Genomic DNA, 21,779 nt, shown 5'->3' with positions numbered 1-21,779 from the left:
TAATATCCTGAATAGCGAAAGATACAGCAGAGGGTTTGGAAGCCAGACTAAAATTGGCCGCGCAATTGGCCGCGCATTTGGCCCAGTTTGCGTTTACACCAAGAAGAGGCAGGGCTCGGCCGCGGCTCGGCCGCGGCCGAGACCACCTCCAGAGCGAGGCCAAATGCGAGGCCAATTTTGGCCTCGCATTTGGCCTTTTGCGCGTTTACACTGAAGCGGGGCTGGGCTCGGCCGCGGCTCGGCCGCGGCCGAGCCTCGCACTGTAAACGGGGTCTAAGTGTATTCCTCTGAACATGCAGAAGTCAAACATTGCCCAATTTGATGCGCTTTTTCAGTCAAAACTGACTGACTGGAGTTGACTGTACTGTCATTAGCATTTAAAGGCACATAGACCCGGTGGTTTGCTTGCGTACACGGCGCACGGCACAAGCTTCCTCGAGAGACCTATGCTATCGACTCCTCTTTATCGTTAGCGTACACGGCGCACGGCACAAGCTTCCTTGAGAGACCTATGCTATCGACTCCTCTTTATCGTTAGCGCTTACGCTTTGACCCATTTCCATGAGTCCGAAGAAGTCCAATCCACTGCTGATGATGACAGCTTTAATATTTTTTTCTCTGAAGTCAAACAAAGAAGCATGCACCCTGGCATTCAAATTCTACGGACTGTCTGACACGCAGAGAAGACAATGAAGGCAACATTACCTAGCAACACCTACGCGCTTTACTGTTGACGACAGCTCAATTTCGGCAGTCTTTGTATCAATGCTAATGGTGATCGGCACTCTCATCCAAAAGCGCTGCAGCAACTACCGGGTCTAGGCACCTTTAAAATAAGAAAGTACACAAGGGTAGAAACAGTCAATTATGATTATACATTCAAAAGTTATTTTTCAGCAGCTGGGTGTGAGAAGTCAAAGTATCATACAAATATCACATTATTTCCAGTTGCAAAACTGTAGGTTTATGTAAACAGATCAATGAAGAAAATGTACTCTTACTGAACCTCAGACAACAAATAAGACATAAGAATGCACATTTGCTCACTTTGCTGACATTACGATTGAAAAGTAGCTTTTTATTGCTTCATGAGCAGCATCTTGACTGTACGTAGGTATGGCTTATTGCCAGTCACATGATTTAAAACTATAACAATATCACCTGCAAAGAATTGAATACAGTGTACATACATTAGTGCATGTTTGATGTACATGATCATTTGTAGCTTTGTATAGATAATGCAAATTTGGACTAAAGTGACACCAGGAGCACTGGACAACTGAACAAAACAGCATCCAAAAAAAAAAAAAAATTATCTAGCAACCAACAGTCCTGACATGAGAGCATACATGCACACTTCACATGCTTTGAAAACTGTCCTTGTACTTCTACTGTCCAAGACTATCCAGCAGTAAGCTTTGGTGCAACTTCTGGATGAGGCTTCGCAGGAACTAGGTCTTGATATAGCTTGGTTAGTGTGCCCTTTGTCGTTGTGGAGCCTTGAGATGTCCTTCTTTTGCAACCGTGGCCGTGAGAATTTTCTTGGGGAAGATCACTCCTGCAACGAACTGAGAATTTATTCATTACGCTATTATTTTTTTTAAATAATAATAACATGTAGTACGTGTTAAACTCTACTTCAAATACTCAAACAAAATTCTTGCACAGAATAGCTACCTTGCAAAAAACATAAGAAGAATGGGATTAGATTGCTGTGGTACACCTAGCCATCATTTCATCACTCTAATGTGCTGGAGAGATACTGTTTAAAGTACAGTGTACTTTTACAATCATTTTAACCCCTAAGTGCCACAATGCCCACATACAGGTGAAGCCATTACGTTCAACATTCCATATCATGTATTGTGCACAAATTGCCTAGAGTAATTTGATGTTTTTCAAAAATTGATCACTTTCTATTTTAAGCAGGTTGCCAATATTTTAGGATGCTGCATAGCATGCTGCTGGTATTTGAGGATGTTGCACAAGAATTTGGGTATGCTGCAGTGTAATGCTCAAATTCCTCATGAACCACACTAATAATGGGTTGAAAAAAAGAAAGAAACAAAGAAAGAAAGAAAGAGGAGTATCTTACCCTTGATGACATGGAAAAGCGGGAGAAAGTATGACATCAGTAGATGGACTTCTCTGCACCAGAATTCAGCCAGGAGGATGCCATACAAGTATCAGCACTGCATGTACTTGTACCCATGAAAGGAGCTAGCTAGGGGACAGCCTGATCGATGGTCATGGGTGGACTTCAAGTCTTCTATGGAGAAACCTTCTCGTGTCAGCCACTGGCACAATCAATCATTGATTCTGATGAGGAAAAAAAAAAATAACACAACATAACGATAATAGTGATGATTGAGAGAAGTGAAATAAGGTTAGGCAGAAAAATCACACAGGAAAATGACGTAACATACAAAATACAGCATTGGATGATTTAAAGTTTGGTGCTTGTGCTAGCTCCCAAATGACTGCTGGAATAAAAGACTCCCAAATATTCTACAATGTCGCATAGCATGCTGCTGGTTTTTGAGGATGTTGCACAAGAATTTGGGTATGTTACAGCTATATGCTCAAATTCCTAATGAACCATACTTGGTTGAAATAAAGAAACAAAGAAAAAGGAATATCTTCTCCTTGATGACATGACAAACGGGAAAAAACATGACATCAGATGATCCACTTCTTTGCACCAGAATTCAGCCAGGAGGATGCCATGTACACATATTGATGTAAATCAGCACTGCATGTGCATCATGTACTTGTACCCATGAAAGGAGCAAGCTAGTGGACAGCACGATCAATGGTCATGGATGGACCTCAAGTCTTCTAAGGACTGCAAGTCTTCTATGGAAACACCTTCTCAAATCAGCCACCTGCACAGTCAATCTTTGATTCTGATGAGGGAAAAAAAAAACACACTCGACATAACAATAATACACCTAATAATGATTGAGAGAAGAAAAATAAGGTTAGCCAGAAAAATCACACAACGATCCGTTAAGTGAATGATATACTGGTATAACATACAAATTACAAAATACAGCATCCTTTGCCATTGGGGGATTTCAAGATCAGTGCTAGTGCTAGTGTAAGATGGAGAAATAGGGAGTTTATACCTTAAAACAGAACAAACCTTATGTAATTTATAAGTGTCTCTTCATTGACCAAGTTAAGAATTTATCCCCATTTCCTGCCCCAATTATACTGTCTAGATATACGGCCAGTCCAATCCAAACCCTATGAACACTTCCCAGCTTTATAGTCTCATATCCTTTTATCAACAAGACCATCAAACCTCCAATGAAACTTCCATTCAGAACCCAACCATCTTTGTTATTACTTTGGTTAATCTCTACTCAATAGTTAATCCTTCCCTTTGTCCTCAATCAAGTTTAAGTAAATTCAGACCAACTGTGTTTACAATTCCCACCACCAGTCCCTTACACAGTACTGTTCAATGAACCTATAATCCCCACATCATAGACCCTCTCCTACTAATCTCTTAACTTCTATTCATGTCCCTATATATATTATGCTTCTGGAGTTGAGGAATCAATCTTACTCCGGCCCCGACTCTGTTCGGTCATGTGCCAAGAAGGAGTGGAACAGTATTCTTTATATATACTACCGACAATATTCCCTTGTTAATATTATGCACCATTCTGGAATTCCTGATTATTATATCTAATAAACTAAACTGTATATCTTGGAACCATCACCTTGTCTCCTGCATGGACTAATGTTCGATTGTGGCTTGACATCATATACTATAGTTAAGAGTACACACCACGCTACCGACACCATAAAACCAGCACTCTTACAGTGGTGGCAGCGGTAAAGCGGAGCCATCTACCCGCTCGACGTTACTCTTGGTGGCAGCAGCAAAACGGTGACCTGCTACCCGTTGGCGTGATTGACTACTCGTCATGCTGCTGATCATCCTGATGTCAACTTATATGAGCCTGGTATGTTTCCTGCATATTGTACAATTGTACAATAATTTTTGAACGCTCTGCTGCTGTTGACTAACTCAGGTTAGTCAGTGTTCCCGTCTACTCTGTCTGTGTTTCCTGTTCAACTCCCCCTGGTCATCTCTTCTCATCGACTTTCTGGGATCCTGTTCATCTTCTTCCTGTCTACCTTCGGCTTCTACCTGACGAACTTCTGTACCTGACGATCTTCTGTCAACCCATCATCTTCCCTCTACTGTGGTCATCCTCCTCATCCTGTCTCTGGACTTGTGCTACCTGAAGCTGCGCCTGCAAGGAAGCTGCCTTCGTGGGCTCCTCAACACAGTCTTCCCGGCAAACCTCGCCTGTTCATCTGTCCCTTCTCTCCAGATTGTTAAGTCTACTTTCGAACTTTATTTCCCCTCTTTCTATATTATTTCTATTGTATGAATTATATTGCATTTTTTTTTTGTGTGTATAAGACCTTATGCTCTATCTTATATTAGCTGTCATTATCACTGCATTTCATGATTTATACATACATGTATATAGGTATAGGTATTGTGATAGCTTTTAGTAGTAGGCCTATATCATATAGTTGCTTTCTTTGCTACCTCTCTTTGTAGCTATTGTTTTTTTATTGTGTGCTATCGGCTGACGCTTTACCAAGCGAATTACATTATTATCTTATAGCTCATACTTTTCACTGAGTAGTAGTGCCCCTCATTTCCCTTCAGTGTCCTGTTTCATTCTCTCAGTCTTATATCTCATGGCGCTTCTTTCTTCTTTGCTATTTTCCCCCCTCATTGTTACTGTAAACATTTGGTTATATTGATTTTGTACATTGATATTCCTTCTATTCCCCATACTTTTTTTTTCAACACAATGTATTCTTCCCGGGATCATAATTACTCTCGAGATCGATCTCACAGTTTTCGACCCCATTCACCCTCCTATCATTCCTATCGCTCCCCCTATCACTCCCGTTCTCCCTCCCCGGAGCACCATTCATCCTACTCCCATTCTCGTTCACACTATAGTCCTCGTTCTCCTTCTCCTGGCTATAGTTCTTCCAATTCCCGACATCATCGCTATCACTCGCGTTCTCCTTCCCCTGATCGTTACTCTAACTACTCCATCTCTTCAACCAGTCGGTATGGTTACGATCATCGTTATGATGATTCAAGTCATTATCGATATGGCCCCCATACACTCTCTCCAACCTCCACCAGACTTCATTCTCCACCCCCACCTCCACATGATACCTCCGGTGTGAGAAAGCTTTCTTCTCCACCCCCGCCTCCTTCTCCTGGTGGTCATTACAAAGGTGGCCATGACGATTTACCTGTATTTTCATCTTTTCCTTCAACAATAGACAGAGGTCATAATCCATCCCCTCCCTTATCTCCATCACCAGCTGTACCGATTGAAGCAGCTTCACTTCCTTCATCGGCGTCAGGATGTGCCGATTCATCGTCAATTTCATCTCCTCCCTCTCCTCCCGCTCCTCCTACTAACGTTTCCTCCTTTTGTAGTGTTCTGTTAAAACATGGTGTACGCCTTCATCAGGCTCAGCACCAGAATCTAATCATCCGGCAGGTCACTGCCTGGGTCCGTTCTGGATATGTACCCCCAAAATCGGCCATCCCTCATTACGAGGAATGCTTGTTCAAGTTCCGGCATCAGTTTGAGCGTTTCGTAATTCGTGATGGATTGTTGTGTCGGCGGAAGAGACATCCCTCTGGGATAATGATAGAACAGATTGTCATACCCTATTCTGTGATCCCTACTGTCCTGACTGTCATGCATACTTCCATGTCAGCTTTTCACTTTGGTACAGCCAAGACAATTGAGCTTATCGAAGGGCTCTGCTACTGGCATGGGATGCGCAAAGACATTGCGGACCTCTGCTCTCATTGTGAGGCCTGTAATTCATATCGCACCTCAGTTTTTCCACCTCCCTCACTACCACAAACATGTGCAGTGATTTCCCACCCCTCATCCCCATCTCCCCCAACTCCAATCCGATCTCTAAAGTGCACTCTTCCCATCTCTAGCCCACTTTCCCCTCTTTCTATTGACTGCGACATTCCTCCCCTTGCCTCTGACTCCGACGCCCCTACATCATCTTCCACTGGGACTGATTCGGACAGTTCCACCCCTTTCTCCACCTCTTCTCCTCCTGATTTGCCCGACTACCAACCCCCTCTTCAAGCTCATTGTACTGTTTCCTCGCAAACCCACACATTTCAGCCCCTTCCCCCATATGTAATTTATAAGTGTCTCTTCATTGACCAAGTTAAGAATTTATCCCCATTTCCTGCCCCAATTATACTGTCTAGATATACGGCCAGTCCAATCCAAACCCTATGAACACTTCCCAGCTTTATAGTCTCATATCCTTTTATCAACAAGACCATCAAACCTCCAATGAAACTTCCATTCAGAACCCAACCATCTTTGTTATTACTTTGGTTAATCTCTACTCAATAGTTAATCCTTCCCTTTGTCCTCAATCAAGTTTAAGTAAATTCAGACCAACTGTGTTTACAATTCCCACCACCAGTCCCTTACACAGTACTGTTCAATGAACCTATAATCCCCACATCATAGACCCTCTCCTACTAATCTCTTAACTTCTATTCATGTCCCTATATATATTATGCTTCTGGAGTTGAGGAATCAATCTTACTCCGGCCCCGACTCTGTTCGGTCATGTGCCAAGAAGGAGTGGAACAGTATTCTTTATATATACTACCGACAATATTCCCTCGTCAGTATTATGCACCATTCTCACTATCCTCAGCCGTCGCCCAGCCACTTCACGAATTGGGACTCGGTGGTCCCCTCTCACATGTCCATTGCCTCATCACACCTCTTTTACGATCCACACGCTGTGATCCATGCCGATAGTGTTCGGACACACGGCGGTCAGCTTCCTAATCCCCCAAATGATTATGATCCATCATAATTTATGATTTCATTTTTTTTTTTTTTGCGACAGGATGTAATGAAGCCTTTTTCCCCTTTACTTCCAAATTTCAAATTTCAGAATTCTCATTAATTATTTACGCATAATCGAACATTCATGGCAAGTCTCCTTATCCCTTCCCCTTCCTGGGCACTTAAATTCCTATTTTTTAGTAGTGAAACTTTGTTTTTAATGTCATCTCTATTTTGTACCTTCTTTCTGTATTTTCAATGATATTTTGCTCACTCATCCCCGTCCCACATGGCTGTTCATTCATTTTTCTGCATTGTCCATACTTTTCCTTTTTTCCTTCTCACTCTCTGTCACGTTCAATTGCCCCTTTCTTGACCGTCTTATAACCCGATTTCTGCTTCTTCCTCAACAATAATGTCAGTTTAACTTCTGATGTAAATTTGTAGCATTATTTGGTATTTAGGTTTTTCATTGTTAGCATGTGTATTGTGTTTTATTTCTGAAAGAATTTTTTAACATGATTAATAAGTGTTTTTACTTTCTAGCATAAATTTCTTAGTTAAGTATGGTTGTAACTTTTGATTTTTTGTGAGAAATGTTGTTTCTCTGATCAATTGCTTTTGTATAGAAAAAAAATTGTACCATTAGTAAACTTGTTGCAGTCTAGTATATGCACATTTTCACCACATATAAATGTCCCGTTGTTTGCCCAACTTTTTTCTTATACATAATATTATCTACACAATTTGAATAACTCTTGATGCCAGATATCTTTTTACATGTTGGTCATCAACATCATTATTTACAAGTTTGTTGCATGGTGCATTTCAAAGACACTAACTCTGTATAATTTAGGTCATTTAATCTAATTGCTTCATTCTCCTTTCTCCTCTGTCTGTTCCTCTTCTTAAGTGTTTTTTAAATGATTTTACTGTTCATTTTTTCAACATATTTACTGTGCACAAGACTAGATGTATGCAATCAGTGTATTCTTCTAATTTGTAGTTTTGTCATGTATATTAAGTGTTTTTTTATTTTTTTTTTATTTAACGTACGGTAATATAATTTTTGTCAATATTGGACCTCTGATTGTTCTTTGAGTTTTACATACAGTTTGTGGATTACTATGATGATCTCTTATTTTCCTATCTCTGCTATTTCCATTCTAAATTTAATGTATATTGTTACCTCGGTATGTATTGGTTACTATGCTATGTGTAGGCCATGCTGTTTTTCCTACACCTCTCAAGACAATGATATGTCCCCTGGAAAATAGGTTTCTTTGATGATTTTTTTTTTTTATACCTCATCTGCAAGATTTGTGTGCACATCAATCTTCTTTTTAAATATTTCACAAATTTGTTAATTATTTATATGCTACTCAATTTGACTATGTTTCGTGTAGCAATTATCTTTATTATGTTTACATGTCAATAGTGTTTTTTATATTTTTTTCTCTCCTTAAATGTATTAGAATTGTTTTTTTCATTTGTCAATCGTTTGAACTTCTTAAATATTGCAGTATATAATTATGAAACGAGGACGTTTCTTTTTGAAAGATTGGACGAATGTAAGATGGAGAAATAGGGAGTTTATACCTTAAAACAGAACAAACCTTATGTAATTTATAAGTGTCTCTTCATTGACCAAGTTAAGAATTTATCCCCATTTCCTGCCCCAATTATACTGTCTAGATATACGGCCAGTCCAATCCAAACCCTATGAACACTTCCCAGCTTTATAGTCTCATATCCTTTTATCAACAAGACCATCAAACCTCCAATGAAACTTCCATTCAGAACCCAACCATCTTTGTTATTACTTTGGTTAATCTCTACTCAATAGTTAATCCTTCCCTTTGTCCTCAATCAAGTTTAAGTAAATTCAGACCAACTGTGTTTACAATTCCCACCACCAGTCCCTTACACAGTACTGTTCAATGAACCTATAATCCCCACATCATAGACCCTCTCCTACTAATCTCTTAACTTCTATTCATGTCCCTATATATATTATGCTTCTGGAGTTGAGGAATCAATCTTACTCCGGCCCCGACTCTGTTCGGTCATGTGCCAAGAAGGAGTGGAACAGTATTCTTTATATATACTACCGACAATATTCCCTCGTCAGTATTATGCACCATTCTGGAATTCCTGATTATTATATCTAATAAACTAAACTGTATATCTTGGAACCATCACCTTGTCTCCTGCATTAACTAATGTTCGACTGTGACTTGACATCGTATACTATAGTTGAGAGTGCACACCACGCTACCAACACCATAAAACCAGCACTCTTACACTAGCTCCCAAATGACTGACTTAAACTGAGCTCCAACACCGACGGTCGGATTAACTAAGCAATACTGATCAAAGTTATTGATCCCCAGCAATAGGTGTTGGAATCGCAGCATTGCAAGGTCCGTGAGAATCGCACGACGAAAAGTGATGGCGCATGATTACACTCGAATATTAAAAGATGCAGGACTGCTTAGTTTTTAGACACAAAGTGAGGAAGACAGACTAAAATGCCCCAAATTTCAACCATTCTTCAAAACACAACTTAATATTTAATTTTATGCTTCCAGGCTCAGATTTATGAAGCTGCATGCTTGTGTAGGGCCTACGTTTCGTGGCGTGGGTGACCATTGCATTAGCATAAAATGTACATGCTACAGGCCTAACTCTTACACTACGAAATGGCGGAGCTAGGTTCAGCAGACGACATTCTTTGATTTCAACACCAAGCCCAGCACTTGACCGAAAGATTGGTCTGTATCTCGTCGACGGGGATATGTTCCACAGAGCAGAGACTGCATCTGGCTTTACGGATCCCCTCCTATAGACATAGTCCGGAGGTAGAGAGCCATAAGTAACGTCAAAAAAAGAAATAAAAGACTCCTCCTCCGGACAGACGAATCTTTCACAAGTTTGCCCAGCACCAGCAACCAGAAATTTATGACATATTTTTGAGGTCATCCTACCAGCACCTACGGACTTCAAGTTCACTTCAGTTTTATCGCCAGTGCCAGTGGCTGCCAGTGCTTAAGTTAGTGCTGAGACACAATCAAAGAGTATAGAAGCTAAGAGGGCGTACTCTTGCGACTTCGCACGCAAACGGGTGTAGTACGGCATGGAGCGGGAGCCCAACATGGAGCCCAATGGCAGCCAATTTAGTAATAATACCGCAAGCTTCTTAAACATGTGAGCCTATGGAGCAAACCCTACCTTCCTTTCATTTTCTTCATTTTAAAAGGAAGCACACAGCGGTAGAATTGCATTTCAGACCTCAAAATATCACAAAAAGTATATTTTCTGTTGATATGTAAAAAAAAAAAAAAATTTGAAGTAATGTAATTACTTTTTTATCTGTAGTCCCTCAGCAAGTTTGTGTTTGAGCTGACAAACACCACCTATCTCTTTCTCTCTCCCTCCCAAAACATAGTTTGGTCTACCTACTTCAGCTCAAACTCTGTGGGCCTGCAGATTGCGATTGGAAAGTAAATGACATTTTTTTCAAATACATTTCATGGTTAGACAGTGAATGATACTTCTTTACGACAAAACAAGATTCTAAGTATATACATCGGTACATATCTTCCCCTGTATGCCCCCCTAAAAAGGGGAAAAATGAATGGGAGACAGAAATACGAGGACCCAGTGATACAGCACTGATATCAATAGCGGAATGGCGTCCGTATTTCGCCCATGACCGTACTAGTTCGCAGGAGTAAGCCCTTGTGTCTTAGCGTAGCTTCTACTGATACTCTTGATTCACTGGAGCAGTTACCACTAGAAGTCCTAACAGAGTTAGCAGAAAATAGTGTTGTTGATGTAGCTTGCACCGAACCTGATATCACCACCCAACCAATATGAGGTAGGCCTATGCCTACTAACATTGTTAGGGATTACGCCTGTTAATTAGAACTACCGACTACCGTCTTGTTAGCCCGACCAGACGCTGTTAGTGTTAGAGTACGCTGTGCTGTGCGAATAAATTATAGCCTGTCGCTACTAGTAGGGTTGGGGGTACCACGTATCGTCACCCTAAGGATCTGTAGCTTGTTTATTCTAAAAATAAAACACAAATCCGCCTAATTCTTACCTCAAATATGCCATAAATACTGCAGTTTTGAATGTCGTGACCGTCTCGTTGATTATGAATCTCCGTTTTAAAATAGCGCAATTTTAGTGCGTGCGTTCCATTTCCTTCGCGCAGCTAAAAAGGGAACCTTGCGATCGGCACCCCCTCCCCTCCATAGGTATACACGTGAGTTTCACAGCATAGTAGGTAATACACGTGAATTTCACAGGCCATAACATAGGTAATACACGTGAATTTCACAGCCATGCGTCGTTACTGAGCGGATGTGTAATGTTTAGCTTGGTTTGTTTGAGTTTGATTTTCGTTTCTTCGTTTTTATTGTCTTTAAAGCTAATGACACTTAATCCCGCGTGTACCTTTTCGTTCTATACGCAAACAGCCATGATACGCAGGGTGCCGATGGGAAGGTGCCCTGCCGATAGGTGGTGCCCCAACCATACTAGATCTACACTGTCTACAGCGACTGGGTTGTGTATAGAATCTAGTTACCGTAGATAACTTGTAGAATTTACGTGACACAGTAACACTAACAGTTCAGTACATACAGTAGCTGAGTTAGAACAACTCATTCCAAACTCTTGAGCTCTCATGTCATACTCACACTCACTGACTCAGTCACACTTTCTGATACAGAACAGTCTAACTGGACTGGTTATCCCCACTTGATACGATCATGCGAAATTTGCACAGCAGGGGCAGGGCCGCTGCCGGCCCCGGGTCGGTCGGGACAATTCAATGCCAGTCTTGCTGGTAATTATTTTAGCTAAGATTAGGTCTACTAATAATGTATTAAAAGTTACGTTGACCAACCTTCCTCGAAGAATCCCAAAGGAGAAGTTCCTCTTTTTCTTAGGGGCCGTTTGATATCAGATGGTTCGTACGTCGAGATGTTTGACTCCGGTCATCAGAGATCATCACGAAAGAGCGTTTGAAATGAACAGCGAATCGTATAACGTATTAACCGTGTGTGTGGTTTTTGAGCGCGGTCGCGGACTAACGGTTCAGCAGTACATACACGTGAAGTTCAATCAGCGACAACAACAACACGCACATGACCTCTTACGTTACATTTTTATCAAGAAAACTTGTAATCATTAATTTTTTGGTTTTGAATAAGAAATATATGTTTAAAACTTTTTTTATTGCAAATTAATTTTTTTTTAATGTGTCAATATTTTTTGTGCTCCATATACTGTACGAGCTAAAATTTTCGCGTACAGATATTTTCGCGAATTGCTACTTGGAGGACATTTGCGCGTGTTGTTAATTTCGCGGTTGCAACGGTCTAACTGAATGTAACTATTTGCGCGTTGTTATTTTCGCGTGTTGTTATTTTCGCGGTTCAAAGGCGATTCGCGAAATTCGTGAAAATAAAACCACCGCGAAAATTTCAGCTCGTACAGTATTTTAAGATATATTTTTGTTGTGATCTTTAGTACGAACGAGCCTCATATCAACAACCCGGATCTCCCATTCATCGTACACAATTACTACACGCCGATTGCATTCATATAGTTTTCTATTGTTGTGTGTACATGTCAAAGCTACGGGGAACGAACGGGCGGCATTGGGTTACTACCTTTTTTTATTTTTTCACGAGTATGTAATCTCATTTAAGTTTTTTTTACGTGCTTTATTCCGTAGTGAATAGATGTTGCATTTTAGGAATGCCGTAAATCAACCAAGTGAAGCAGCTTTTTGTTTGCAATGGTAAGACTACTGTTTGTTTACAATTACATAATCCTGTTGAAGCCAAACGGGTGGTTGCGTTAGATGAATGTCCGTCATGACTTGCATTGGCATTGCGGCCATCAAATTATGAGTTTTCATATTGATTTTTGTGATCGACATCATTCAATAATCATAGTGCACGTGGTTTAAACTTTGGTAAAGCAAAAAGTTAACCACTGTTCTTATGCTATCATACAACTTGGTTCCATAGCCTAACCATCATTTTTTAACTATGATAAAACCATGATTAATATCATGGTTAGTATAGCCATCGTTTTCAGCCTTTGTAAAACGAAAGTTTAACCATGGTATTATAACTGGTGTTTTTGTGCTATCATAAAACCACGGTTAAAATCATGGTTTTATAACTATTGTTTTTACACTATCAAAAAACCATGATGAAATCATGGTTTTATAACGATGGTTTTCAACCTTATTAGAACGAGAGTTACACCATGGTTTCCTAACCATTGTTTTTATACTATTGTGAAACCATGGTTACAACCATTGTTATATTATTATGTTATTTTTACCAAAGTAGAACGATAATCTTGTTGTGGTTTTCTCGCCATTGTTTTTTTAATTTCTTAAAACTGTGGTATAACGATGATTTTTTTTAACCATGGTTTTGAAACACTTTCATTAAACCACTGTTAGAGCCATGGTTATATAACCATCATTTTTTATCTATGATAAAACCATGGTTAATATCATGGTTAATACCGATCATTTTTAACCTTTGTAAAAGGAAAGTTTAACCATGATATTATAACTAGTGTTTTTGTGCTATCATAATACTATGGTTAAAATCATGGTTTTATTACTATCTTTTTTACACTATCATAAAACCATGATGAAATCATGGTTTAATAACGATGGTTTTCAACCTTGGTAGAACAGAGTTACACCATGGTTTCCTAACCATTGTTTTTATACTATTGTGAAACCATGGTTACAACCATTGTTATATTATTATGTTATTTTTACCAAAGTAGAACGATAGTCTTGTTGTGGTTTTCTCGCCATTGTTTTTTTTAATTTCTTAAAACTGTGGTATAACAATGATTTTTTTAACCATGGTTTTAAAACACTTTCATTAAACCACTGTTAGAGGCATGGTTATATAACCATCATTTTTTAACTATGATAAAACCATGGTTAATATCATGGTTAATACCGATCATTTTTAACCTTTGTAAAACGAAAGTTTAACCATGGTATTATAACTAGTGCTTTTGTGCTATCATAATACCATGGTTAAAATCATGGTTTTATTACTATCTTTTTTACACTATCATAAAACCATGATGAAATCATGGTTTAATAACGATGGTTTTCAACCTTGGTAGAACGAGAGTTACACCATGGTTTCCTAACCATTGTTTTTATACTATTGTGAAACCATGGTTACAACCATTGTTATATTATTATGTTATTTTTACCAAAGTAGAACGATGGTTTTGTCGTGGTTTTCTCACCATTGTTTTTTTAATTTCTTAAAACTGTGGTATAACAATGATTTTTTCACCATGGTTTTAAACCTGTCGTAAAATGAGAGTTTTATCATGTTATCATAACTATTGTATTTTAACAATGGTATTACCACACTTCCGCCACACATTTACCATGGATATGAATTAAAAATCATGGACTACCATCGATCCATTGTAAAACCGTCCATAACCATGGTTATACCATGGTTACGGTTGTAAAACCATGGTTTTTTTTTTTATAAGGGCATTCATATAACGAAATACTCTGTATACGTACCCTATTTTATCCCAGGGGAATGCCTTTGTGGGCGGATTGCAAGATACTGTAGGTGGGGAGAATTTTAGACATGACAACTGATAGAGAGAAAGACTGGAAACTTGCGTACTGAGCATCTTCTGACCACTAGGTGCAGGAAATGTTCACAGGGGGCAGACATTGCTTCTGCACTAGCTGCCATCACACTCAGCCACACTCCTGTTGGGGGAATGTAAAAAAGGTGTGAACTCAACAATGGTATTATAAAACATAGACCGTTTTACATACAAAAACTTGGAAGAGTACTTATTAAAGGTGTTTTGATATTCCTTTTAGACATTTTTCTGAGACCTCAAAATAGTGGATTGATTATGGAGGTGAAAGTAAAAGGTCACTAGATTATGGTAAAGGGACAAGTTTTACATTTAAAATAGCGCATTGACTGGCATTCAGTAAAGATTTAATCCAACATGAAAAAAAAAGAACAGAAAAAAAAAATCAAGAAAAGGAAGTCGGCCTGTTTGACTTTGGTATTGATATTAATGTTTTCAAGATCAGAGGTCAAAGATCAGTTATGAAATTGCTGTTGAAACATTTAATGGCATTATTGAACTTCAGTATGTTGTTTTAAATACTGAAGTGAAGATCTTTTACCATGCTTTTTGGCATTTATTCATGAAATCAGAGAACAAAGGACAAACTGAACTCCAGGTTAATAATTTATGCAATTATGCAGACTATGTCTTATATAGTTATATAGAACAATAAATTCAAATGCAATGTGTATGAACCCATTTTTTCTTTTATTCCTAGATTGTCCAGCTGGTAAATGGGGCCCCCCTGACTGCATCTGGATCTGTGACAAATGCTACAATGGTGGAGTATGTGATGATGAGACTGGCAGGTGTATTTGTCCAAACAATTTCAAAGGACCAAATTGTTTAGAAAGTAAGTACATTGTATATATCTCACCTAAAGAACACATACATACTGGAAGAAAGATGTGACTGAAATCCACAATCAGAGCTTAGCCTGTCACGGTTTTCATAATGGATTATCGGAGATCAACAAATTGGGCCACAGTGATTGATTTCAAGCAATCTTTCACGCTAGAGGTGTATCGCATGCTTCTTGTTGGATGCGTATCAGGACAACTCCCCCGGAGGACTAGTCCCCAGGGGACTACTCCCACCTGACAGCTCCCCCGGAGGACCACTCCCCCGGAGGACGTCTCCCCCAGAGGACTACTCCCCCGGAGGACGTCTCCCCCGGGGGACAACTCCCCCGGGGGACTACTCCCCCGGGGGACAACTCCCCCGGGGGACAACTCCCCCGAGGGACCACTCCCCCGGAGGACCACTCCCCCGGAGGACCACTCCCCCGGGGACAACTCCCCCGGGGGACAACTCCCCCGGAGGACCACTCCCCCGGAGGACCACTCTCCCGGAGAACCACTCCCCCGGAGAACCACTCCCCCGGGGGACAACTCCCCCGGGGGACAACTCCCCCGGAGGACAACTCCCCCGGAGGACAACTCCCACCTGACAACTGCCCCGGGGACGTCTCCTGGGGGACAATCCCATAACTGAACAGAGATGTTTCTTATTCGTGTCCTAGAAATTAAAATTGAATTCATCTGTGTAAAAAACAGTATTCTTTTTATACAGAATATAAATTAAAGTTAACGTTACCTAAGACACGTCCATCTTTATAAGAAAGTTTTTGAAATCTCAGCACAAAGTTTTACTTTTGTACACGCTACATGTAATGTCGAAAAAAGTAGAAACGCAGGTCCATTTTATCACTGAAAGTTGGTCAAGAGATTAAAACACATTGACGGAAACACGCTTTTGAAGGGAGGGTTCATTCCTTAGCATGTACCCGTTATTCTTCATTATTTTATAATATTTTAAGAAGTCCATTCTTTGATGATTTTCCTTTTCTTTTTGCAATTCATGATTATGTTAAGGAATATGTGAAATGAAAGAAAGATATTATTCAGAGGGGTGAAGGCTCAAATTTTTGAGTTTCTTCAGTTTGTCTCCCTCTACAAAGGAATAATATTATGTTGTTAGAAATACCCTTTTAATGGGGTTATGATTTTCATCTTAGATTCTTATGATAGTTACTATCCTATGTCACTGTCAGTAATACTTTATTGTGCAATTTTCGTTTGTTATGTTGACTGTGAATTTATCTGAACATCATTACAATTCTTAATGTCGGAGAAATAATTGACAGAAAAAATATGAATATTCTTTGCCTGAAAAGACTTGAACGTGTAAAAAGGTAATATCTTCCAACAGCCCTGGGAAAGCACACCCGCATGAAAAACAGAAATCTCTCAACCACAAAGATGGGATGATTCGAGTTTCAATTAATTGAAAATTGAGTTTTGTTTCACACAGTTTTATTTGATAACGTTTGAACATGGAAAAAAAAAAATGTCTAGCGTAAGAGTATTTGAAGTTAGTATGCAAACAACACTTTTGCACGTAATGGTATACCGGAGATTGTGGTATCAGATAATGGTACACAGTTTACAAGTGACCAGTTCAAAGAGTTTGCTTGTCAGTACCAATTCAAGCATGTCACGTCTTCATCACTTTCTACATAGCAATGGGAAAGTTGAAAAGACAGTACAAATCGCAATGTCTAATGAAAAAGGCAATGAGAGATGGAACAGATCCAGGTTTGGCGTTTCTTGACTATCGGAACACACCGATCGATGGGCTAGATGCTAGTCCTGCACAATTGTTGATGCAGAGGAGGACAAGGACCACCCTGCCAACAGCTAGTCAGCTGCTGAAACCAAAAGTAATAAAGAATGTGCAAACAAAGCTGACCAAGAAACAAAAGTGCAGTAAAATTACTTTGATCGAAGCGAAAAGCGTTGTTGTTTAAAAGACAAAGTTTCCAAGGAGTTGCATAGTGGAATGTGAAGGAAAAATGCTCCTGTCAAAACAGAATTGACATCAGAAGAGGTACAGCGGAAAACAATCCTTAATGCAACAAAGCTAGATGACTCAACATAATATCGTATCACAAGATCAGGTCAAAAATATGGACCAGTGTAAAAAACTTATCTATTTTATAGGATAGATACCGGAATTTGACGGGAAATGAAATGACAATGATCACGGGATTGTGATAATGTTTAGATGTTGAACTATTCATCTGGAGAGTAGAGTTGGTTACATTTTGAGTGCAATAAAAGTGTTTCATCTAACTTATCAAAAGTAACAGCTTTGTCAATTATTATAAGAGAAACAATGATTAACGTTTCTTCAAAGACAAAAATAACACATTTCTAAAAGTGAACAAAAGTACAGTTTACAAAACAATCACAAGTATTCCTCCAAGTGTGAAGAGCGAGATTGAACTTACGTCGTTATAAGAGTGCGTTGTAATGTGTCATACAAAGCCGTGATATCTCAATATTGAAGTGAAGTGTTACTCACTTTACAAGTATCAGTAATGTTTGTGTTTATAAGATGTGTTGTAGTAAAGTTGAATGTAAGATATAAGATATGGCAAGTCAAACACGCCCATACAAGACGTATTTCCATTATTACTCAAATAGGACAAGTATATTGTGTGAACAACGTATCAAATAATTGTCATGATAATCCTAAAAAGACAATGGCTTATTAATTAAGTTTCAGTGGTAGTTGATAAATAAAAAATCTGTGTGAAAAAGAGAAACTTTACTTTTCTAAAAAAAAAAAAAAAAAAAAAGGAGATGCCAAATGTTTGAAATTAGTACAGTTTGAACGCAGAGACTAGTGCCTAGCTATGCAGCACCAACCAATCCCCACAGAGATGATGCTGTTGCTATGCTCTATAGTTACCCCTCTCGAGAAACCCCGGAGGTAGATGTACTACCTCAGCAAACTTCCTTACTTGCACCCAAGACCTAGAAGAATGAAAACATATCAACCTATCACCTGCGTGTTAACAAAATGTGCACATATACTTTTTGACCAGTGTCCGTTTCTTCCCTTGGGCATCCGATGCAATCGATATCGCTAAAGCATTTGCATTGTTCAAACTCGTCATGATGGCAATACAACAAATTACTGCCAAGATCGTGTGCTTATTCTGACTGATTAAAGAAACAACTAAGGAACTCTCTAAATAACAGGCTAAATATTACAGTCGTCGTCCCTTGATATCTCTTAGAGATGGGCTAAAGAGGATGACATTTTCAGAACATGCTCATCACACCTTAGTTTGATGAATTTGTGCCTACCGACACCATTAGAATTTTTTGAAAAAAAAAAAAAAGAACGAAAAATGCGAAATCCAGGGTGCCCCGGCCGAAAAGCTGGTCGCCGTTTCGGCTTTAAAAAGACATTTCTGGTTATAACTCGGCTATTTTTTGGTCAATTCGTCGGTCGCATTACGAACCGGCGAATGTTCGAATTTGGGTCAATTTTTCAAAATTCACTTTTTTCCATTTTTTGAATGTCCATACCAAACTCTATCTATCCCCAAAATATCAAATCGCAAAATTCACGAAAACATGTATTTTTGGTAGTGACGAATTTTCAAAATGTCCAAATGCTGCAATTTGTGACATTACGAACCGGCAAATGTTCGTATTCGCCGGTTCGTAAAATCCCTGTTCAGACGGAACACACGTGAGGTATGTGGGGCGAATCGAGGAGCTTGCGAGGCCGCGAGTGAGGGCTCGTCATCACCATCAGTCCCATGCACTCGGAATTGTGCTGGTATGTAACTACTAGGTGCATTTTGTTGCTCATTTGTTATTTAATCTTCTGTTTAAAAACAAAAGTAATGATAATCGGGGCAGGTTAATGTGTAATCATAAAATATTACATCAGAGAAGTAGAATTGCTCGACATTATCATGTAAAAGTAGCTTTCCTGTGTATTTCATTTCCTTGTAGATCCTACACAGTCGTACACCTAGCCACCATTTTTGTCGAAGGGGGTCCTTGATTATTCTTGGTCAGAGATAAAGCAATCCTCCCATACAACCCGGATGCATTGTTTTTTAAACTAAAGCATAGTAGAATCTATAAACTGAAAAAAAAAAAATATCGTGTAGCAATTGCAAATACCCAGGTAGAACTAAAAATAGGCCCAAAGTAATAAATGATTATCATTGTTTTCAAAGATTCATGTTGTTGCATTAAAAAAAAAAATAGTATTTAGGCCCTAAGTAAGAATGAAATTGCATGATGAGACTGTTTAGCGTCATGCAGTGTTAAGTCAGTTATAGTTACATATAGCTTCCTTAAGCATGCAAGAATAGCTGCTCTGGCCTTTACTGTCTAACTAAAATCCTGCATAAACAGTAAATTTATAGGCTAGATCGAGGTTGTATTCACCGGTATGTTACTTATTTTGATTACCGGGACAGATATCAATGAACTTTCAGAAAAATTAAACGAAGTTGATTACCTGTACCGGTACTCACAGTTTTTTTTAACACTCATGTACCGGTACAAGTATAAGCCTATATCCAGGGATTTTTATTCTATATAAGTTACCGCGGTATCCTATTTGTGCCCTGATAACACTGACATGATTTTCCTTATCTATATCTTGGGGATAATTCTAGGAGCAGCAGGCCACTACAAGCAGGAGCCGAGTCCCCACAAACAAAGGCAGCACCGCTATCATTACAACTGTAGCAGCTAGCATCCCAGGAACATCAGCAGCACCTCTCGGCGCAGGAGCAGCATTAGCAGAGCCTGTAAAGTGCAACTGAAGAGTTTGTTTGCAAAAACCGATAAGTCCATTTTTGAAGATTTTGAAGTACGGTCTCTGTCATAAAGTACAAAATAATACCTTTTAAAATGATACATTGGTCACTACATATAAAGGTATATTTTTGAAGTTATGGTCAAAAGAAGCAAAAGTTTTCTTATTATTCTCTTTATTTTTCTTGACCTTTAATCGCAAATATCTCCATTTGACAAATATGGACTTATCGGTTTTTGCAAACAAACTCTTCAACTGTAGCAGCTGAACTTCTCCATACAATTGTAGTCGCGAAGCCTCTATGTACTACAGTAGGCCTACCGACAGTACTATTGCAACAGAGCGTCTACGTATGCTACCGTAAAACTCTACATTTGTAGCATCATGATCCTAACTTTCAACTGTAGCAGCTGAGCCTTTCAGACTGTAGCAGCAGAGCCTCTACGTACAACCGCAGAGAGTAGTGGTGATGAGGATGTTTTTCCTTCTGCCTATAATGGTAAGTTTGATTCGTAACAAGTGATTATGGTACCGGTACTTGTGGACCATAAAGTGTACCGGGAACCAGGTATTCACAAACATTTCTCAGTTTACGGTGAATGGAATAGGTCATTTATTACTTTCAGTGGAATAGATGATTGAACAATACCATGTCATTTGACAGAAATCACTGTTTTGATATCTGGAATGTAATGTAGTCATACCTTTTCTGTAATGTCGATCTTATCTAACTCTACTGTCAAGTATCTTATGCAGATATTAACCTGGTGAGGACAGGCTCATGTTGATATTACAAGCTCTTCCCTAGGCACCTGCTTGAGCATACTTGGGGGAAGTTTCTAATGGCCTTACTGTAATTATTTCATACATGTATATCAATGTTGACTGCTACTCAATGTATTAAAAGAGAAAAAAGCAAGCACTAACACTTCTGTGTATAAGATTGTTAGGTTTTTATGTGAAAGACATCACATTTCTAATCAAAGAATGTGTAGCAGTTATCATTATTTACCTTTGCCAACCCCAAGGTGTAAAAGCTCGACCAATAGCACCTGAATTACTATGCCCTTCAGAGATCAGCAGACTTTGATGACAATTTTTTTTTTGCATTTCAAATAGGTATGCTGGCTGTAGCTATTTTCATTTTGTCTCACAAAATGTCGTAGGTGATTGCCTGTAAAGAATTTCCTTATGTTACTTTGTTTTTTCTTCTGAAATTGTGCTTTAGCTCTAAGAAATACTCTTCTTCACATTTTTCAAACCTGCAGGTACTTGTAATGTTTTATCACATAGTGTATGACACAACTGTCAAATTTCTCACTGAAATTGTCCATACAATTTTTTGTGTTTTTGAACCACCGTAGGCATAGATGTTCTTGTCAAGTGGAAGAGGGATGGTTCTATGAATCCTGTCAGCTCAAGTGACCTCTATCATGCTCAACGGACCAAACCGAAACAAGGTTCCTGCGTACATATGAGAAGTGAAAATGGCTGGTGGAAAGGGAGAGTGCTTCAAGTCTTCAACATGCCCATGGATGGACGTAGGATGTCAGA

General features: G+C 39.2%; 1 protein-coding gene across 1 annotated transcript in view; it reads left to right on the top strand.

Annotated features, from left to right (window-relative positions):
• LOC140236478 (uncharacterized) overlaps positions 1 to 21,779 on the top strand; it is a 139,594-nt gene that overhangs the window by 10,026 nt on the left and 107,789 nt on the right. The window contains exon 3 of the mRNA XM_072316401.1: positions 15,307 to 15,441. Within this exon, the coding sequence (XP_072172502.1) occupies positions 15,307 to 15,441 (135 nt within the window). The remainder of the gene's footprint in view (positions 1 to 15,306; positions 15,442 to 21,779) is intronic.

Source organism: Diadema setosum, chromosome 13 (genome assembly GCF_964275005.1).
Source record: "Diadema setosum chromosome 13, eeDiaSeto1, whole genome shotgun sequence".
NCBI lineage: Eukaryota > Metazoa > Echinodermata > Echinoidea > Diadematoida > Diadematidae > Diadema > Diadema setosum.
Note: the sequence above shows the minus strand (reverse complement) of the source record. Positions and strands in the feature narration are given on the sequence as shown.